The sequence below is a fragment of the Mustela lutreola genome, chromosome 9 (genome assembly GCF_030435805.1).
Source record: "Mustela lutreola isolate mMusLut2 chromosome 9, mMusLut2.pri, whole genome shotgun sequence".
NCBI lineage: Eukaryota > Metazoa > Chordata > Mammalia > Carnivora > Mustelidae > Mustela > Mustela lutreola.
In genome coordinates this window covers 5952210-5958548 of record NC_081298.1, presented here as the reverse complement: position 1 = coordinate 5958548, position 6339 = coordinate 5952210, and the positions used below count along the sequence as shown (strand labels likewise).

At 47.6% G+C, this 6339-nt stretch overlaps 1 protein-coding gene across 2 annotated transcripts in view; it reads left to right on the top strand.

The window, feature by feature from the left end:
• The first annotated feature begins 1328 nt into the window (after positions 1–1328).
• The window catches only part of RTF2 (replication termination factor 2), a 39913-nt gene continuing 34902 nt past the window's right edge, over positions 1329–6339 (top strand). For both annotated transcript variants that reach the window (XM_059132850.1, XM_059132849.1), the window contains exons 1-2: positions 1329–1484; positions 6134–6228. In XM_059132850.1, the coding sequence (XP_058988833.1) occupies positions 1416–1484; positions 6134–6228 (164 nt within the window). In that variant the 5' untranslated portion in view covers positions 1329–1415. The remainder of the gene's footprint in view (positions 1485–6133; positions 6229–6339) is intronic.

Sequence of the window (6339 nt, the reverse complement as noted above, 5' to 3'; positions counted from 1 at the left end):
CTGAGGATATTGTGTCAAAGGTTCCACTCACCGAGGACACAACGGGGACTAAAGCGTAGTCCCTACCATCACAGAGTTTACAATTCCTGTGAGCGGCTTAAAAAATAAATCATAAGGCAATGAGAGAAGAACTGATTAAAGGGGTTATATTGTTTTAATTCTCATTCATTGCAGTAAAAGATAACACAATGTTACAATCCGTGAAGTTTTTTTTTTTTTTTAAGACTTTATTTATTCATTTGACAGAGAGAAATCACAAGTAGATGGAGGCAGGCAGAGAGAGAGAGAAGCAGGCTCCCTGCTGAGCAGAGAGCCCGATGCGGGACTCGATCCCAGGACCCTGAGATCATGACCTGAGCCAAAGGCAGCGGCTTAACCCACTGAGCCACCCAGGCGCCCCTACAATCCATGAAGTTTTTATATCACATATTTTCCTTCCCAACTGGGGAATATTTTCAGATTTTTTTCCTCTTTTTTTTTTATGTCTCACTTTGGTCAACAAGGTGACACCCAATTATGTAGGTCCACCCTGCTAGCCGTGGTTAGACTTTCCCCAAATATTCCTAATAAAGAAGGAACCACTGGAACGATCGTGAAGAGGATAGACGCGGACAGTCGTGGATTTTAGCAGGGGTTTTGCTCCTTGAGACGCAGCCCGTCTCCGGGGAAAGGCAGGTACACAGGAGTGTGGCTTGTCCAGCGGCCTCTCTTCACTGTAGCGGATTATTAGCAAACAGCCGCAGGAGGCTGCGAACCGCACACACGCACGTACAGACTCTCTGCAACTTTCCCGCATCGGCCGTACGCACCGCACGTCGAGGCGCCCGGCCTCAGAGGGTCGCACGTCCCCACCCTCCGCTCCCACTCCACGGCACTGGACACCGCGGCGCTCCGTGCCAAGTTCTCGTTTAACCCCCCGGGCGCCCTTCCGCTGCAGCGTAGCTGCATTCACAAAGTGCAGACCCTCCGGGCGCGGCGCTCCCGCCCCAGGACGCGCCAGGCCCACAGTCCGACACGCTAGGGTGAGACGAGGCGTAAGGAGGGCGTGACTTGCTCCCGAGTCCCCCCGTCCCCCCGCAGCGCGGCGAGCGGTCGCCGGGGCGCGGCAGACGCCCTGCCCCTACCGGAAGGAGGGAGGAACGGGCCGGGCGCGGAGATGGGGACGCTCCGCCAGCCCCGGAGCCGGCGAGGACCCGCTCGAGTCCAGGCAGCCCGAGCAGCCCCGCCTCGCCCAGCGCCTGGCGACGGTCTCCCTGGCAACTGGGGCTTGGCCACGGAGCCGCCCCGCCCCGCCGCGGCGCGGCCGGCGCGTTGCGTCATCCCAGCGCGCCGGAAGTGACTGCGGCGGTCGCCAGGGACCTCCCGGAAGTGGTCGCTGCGGAGTGGAGCTGCTGACTCTTGACTCCTGGTTTGCGATGGGTTGCGACGGAGGAACAATCCCCAAAAGACACGAGCTGGTGAAGGGGCCGAAGAAGGTTGAGAAGGTCAGAGACGTGGGTCCGGTGGGAACCCAGGGAGTGGGGGTGGGGGCGGGGAGCTAGTGGGGTTCCTGACGCCGCGGTGCTCCTTTATCTCACTTGGAGAATTCCGAATTAGCAACAGTATTAGGATCGGACTCTTACGGAGTGCTTGCCGTTGCCGTTCACCTGGCGGCGGGCTTAGTGTGGGGTAGCGCGTACAGTTCTCGCGGCAGCCCCGTGGACACGTATTGTCACGATCCTCGCTTTTCAGACCTTGAAATTGAGGGCCAAGAGGACAACATTGCAACGCCGGTAAGTGGCAGGGCCAGGATTTACAGCTTATCTGCGCCGTCAGTTACAGTGATACAAACGGCCGCTGTTCATTGGGCTTTGTACACACGTAACTCCACTTTCTCCGGGAATTCGTCCCAAAGGTTCTTTTACCCACATGTGATCAGGTCCTTCTCGTATCTTGCCACCCTGCACACTGCCTCCGTGGCTGATTAGTGTCAGCCACAGATAAAAATAAGCTCCCTGTGGCACAGTCCTGCCTTTCCCCTGTACAGCTAGCGCAATTCCTGGCCCAGTAAATACGGTGATTAAATGAATAAGTGGATAGGTTTTTTTTGTTTTTAGATTTCTTTCTTTATTTATTTGATAGGCAGAGATCACGAGTAGGCAGAGAGGCACGTAGAGGGTGGCGGGGAAGCAGGCTCCCTGCTGAACACAGAACCCGATTGGATTCCGAGTTTGATCCCAGGACCCTGAAATCATGACCTGAGCCAAAGGCAGAGGGTTAACCCTCTGAGCCACCCAGGTGCCCCATGAGTGGATAATTCTTAATTCTCACAGGTAACTGAGAAGAACTGTATATGATAATTTTCATGCTATTAACAGCAAAATTGAGTCAGTAACATAACCAAAATCACAACGGGTAGGCAATGAAGCCAGGAGTGCCAACCATTTTTTTTATTCAGGAATTCAAAGTTAGCATTGATAAGTACTTTACTTTCTTAAGCCTTTATTTATTTTTTTTTAAAAGATTTTATTTATTTATTTGACAGACGGAGATCACAAGTAGGCAGAGAGGCAGGCAGAGAGAGAGAGCGAGAGAGAGGGAAGCGGGCTTCCTGCGGAGCAGGGAGCCCGATGCGGGGCTCGATCCCAGGACCCTGAGATCATGATCCGAGCCAAAGGCAGCAGCCCAAACCACTGAGCCATCCAGGCGCCCCAAGCCTTTATTTTTTAAATAATCTCTGTGCCCATCATGGGGCTTGAACTCATGACCTCGAGATAAAGAGTCAAGTGGTCTACCAGTTAAGGCAGGTGCCCCGCATTAGTGATCACTTTTTTCCCCTAAGATTTATTTATTTATTTAAGAGAGAGAAAGCACAAGCAGGGGAGCAGGAGGGAGAGGGAGAGGGAGAAGCAGAATCCCCACTGAGCAAGCAGCCCAATATGCGGCTCCATCCCAAGATCCTGGGATCATGACCGAGCCAAAGGCAGACTGAGCTATTCAGGTGCCCCAGTAATTACTTTTTACTACAGAGGGCATGTAAAGTAGCTAACAGTGTGGCACACGTGGATGCTGCACATACTCTCCAGCAGCTAGAAAATCTTTATAAAAGGTGGATCTCCTGTATCACTACTATATTTGAAATCCTCCAGCAGCTTTTTGTCATATTCAGAACAAAATCATACAAGGTCCTGTATGATCGGATGCCTTGCCTCTCCACCGCAGCTTCCACCCTCTCCGGGTCTTTGTTTCAGCTATAATGGCCTCTGTTTCTCAGCCTGGAGTGTAAGTTCCATGACCTGATAATGCTCTTCACTGTTGCCAACGTACATCTCGCTTCCGTCGCTGCTTTATAGTGCTTGTCGCTGTTCTCGTTTGTGTATTGTCTGTCTTTCTCGGACATGAATGGAGACTTTGTGTCTTACCTTTGTCCACCACACAGTAGACACCTGGTAAATGTGTTGAATTTGAGAATGAATGAAGTCTCAAGAGGATGGAGTGTGTCCTCTCATCACACCTACAGATGCGTAGTCAGTGGCAGGTCGTTAGCATTCATGAGAGCTTTTGCCAGAAAACTGTTAGGCTAGTTTTGTTAACTTGCGGCCAGGGCTGAAGAGGAGTAGCTTAAAGCGAAGCTTGGCAAGGTGTCAGAAGGGGATAGAAAAGAAGAAAGCATGATCTGAGACCACCAGAGTCCTCAGGCAGGATGGATTTTTGTTATCCTTACTTATTCTACGAATACTTCATTTAATGCTTATCACAGACACCACTCTAGGCCCTGGGGACACAGCAGCAAACAGAGTCAGCCTTTGCATTGCTTACCTTTCATATAGATATATAATTAATATTTTTGATCACTCATATGGTATGTGTGGTCTGGCCAAACCATTGCTGTAATTTAAGTCCTTGCCCTGAAAAGAAGAGAGACCCAGGTTTAAAAAAAAAAAAAAAATGGGTTTCAGAAGTTTTGGGGGGTTATCAACCTGGGTAAGGATTAGTTTATCACTTTTCTCCCTGTCCGCAGCTCTTCCAGTTATTTTTTTAATCAGCAAAGGACTATGGGTAAAGCAGGAGAGGGATTCGGAAAGGAGATCTTGAACATGTTGGATATGGGTTTTTTGACTCTGCAAAGGATGTAGTAAATTGACTTCACCGGTGACAGGTTTCTCTGGGGCTCCGCTACACTGTGAATTTTGATTAAAGTTACTTAAGGAGCCAAAGTATAGCCCTTGGGTCTGGGGTATGGATAGAATAACAGTTGCCGTAGTGTGGGTTTTGTTTTTATTTTGTTCTATTTGAAATAATAGAAAAGCGGTAGAAAGTAGTGATTAAAAGTGTGGTTTCTGGGGCGCCTGGGTAGCACAGTCAGGTAAGGGTCTGAGTCTTGGTTTTGGCTCAGGCCGTGATCTCAGAGTTACAGGATCCAGCCCTGCTTTGGCCTCCGCACGCAACACGGAGTCTGCTTGAGACTCTTCCTGACCATGCCCCTCCCCCGTTCTCTCTCAAATAAATAAAATCTAAAAGGAAAGAAAAGAAAACCAACATAAAGACATGGTTTCTGGAGCCAGCCACATGGGTTCTTAGCTTCTTCATCTACTTGCTCTGCGACCTTGGACATGTAACCTAACCTCTTGGTACCTCCCATCTCCTCAGTAGCAGAGTAAAAAGTACTAAGTTTGGGGTTTTTATAAGGGCTAAAAGATTTAGTCACAGAAACTGCTGAACATAGCACTTGGTACACAGTAAACAAGCAGTTGTTACTGCAAAAAGTAAATTTAAGGGAATTTTTCTGTATTTTTTTCTCTTCCTACTTTCTCCCACTTGTGCCCTTCTATATATTATTCAGATTTGGCATTTTAGGAGGGGAAAAGAGAGGGCTATGGACTATTATATAGGTAAAATATCATTTGAGGGCAATAGAAGTTCTTGTGTTTGGATTTTCAGAGTGTGGGTAAGGATTTGAGATACCCCGTAATGAACAAGTTAAATTGGTGATTTTTTGAAAAAAGATTTTATTTATTTTTTTGACAGAGATCACAAGTAGGCAGAGAGGCAGGCAGAGAGAGAGAGAGAGAGAGAGAGAAGGGGCTCCCCACTGAGCAGAGAGCCCGATGCAGGGCTCAATCCCAGGACCCTGGGACCATGACCTGAGCCGAAGGCAACAGCTTAACCCACTGAGCCATCCAGGTGCCCCTAAATTGGTGATTTTTATAAAGAATTATATTAGTCTTTATGCTGAACTTAAAAAAAAAAACCTATATTATAAATTCTTAGGCTTTAAATTCAGCTAAAACTTTATAGCCTTTCCCATTGATAGAAATTAACCTGTATTGCTTATTTTTTCAGTATGACTTTTTTTTTTTAAGATTTTATTTATTTATTTGACAGACAGAGATCACAAGTAGGCAGAGAGGCAGGCAGAGAGAGAGGAAGAAGCAGGCTCCCTGCTGAGCAGAGAACCGAATGCGGGGCTAGATCCCAGAACCCTGGGATCATGACCTGAGCTGAAGGCAGAGGCTTTAACCCACTGAGCCACCCAGGCACCCCTGTATGACTTTTCTAACTTACTGTTAAGGTACAAATGCTAGGGGACGCCTGATTGGCTCAGTTGGAAGAGCATGTGACTTGATCTCAGGGTCATGAGTTCAAGCCCCACAGTAAGTGTAGAGATTACTAAAAAAAAAAATAAACTTTAAAAAATAGATGCAGGGCGCCTGGGTGGCTCAGTGGGTTAAGCCGCTGCCTTCGGCTCAGGTCATGATCTCAGGGTCCTGGGATCCAGTCCCGCATCGGGCTCTCTGCTCAGCAGGGAGCCTGCTTCCCTCTCTCTCTCTGCCTGCCTCTCCATCTACTTGTGATTTCTCTCTGTCAAATAAATAAATAAAATCTTTAAAAAAAAAATGCAAATACTGAGCAGAGAGCCCAATGTGGGGCTCGATCCCAGAACCCTGAGATCATGACCCGAGCTGAAGGCAGAGGCTTTAACCCACTGAGCCACCCAGGTGCCCCCATGTGTCACTATCTTTGATATAAAAGACAAAAAATCATCACATGTGGTATAACTAAATAAGCCTTTATATGTAGAACTGTGGCCCATATTATCTTTCAGAGGTAAAAGTTAATTGAAAGGGTTTTGTTTTTTTTTTTCTTTTCTCAGGTTGACAAAGATGCTGAACTAGTGGCCCAATGGAACTATTGTACTCTAAGTCAAGAAATACTAAGGCGACCAATAGTTGCCTGTGAACTTGGCAGGTATGATTCCTTTTACTTACTTAAGATGAGTTTTTATTAACTAATTTTTAAGAGAATTTTAATGTGGAAAAAAAAAAGATTCTTAAGGTGTAAATGCAGTGCTTGATTCTT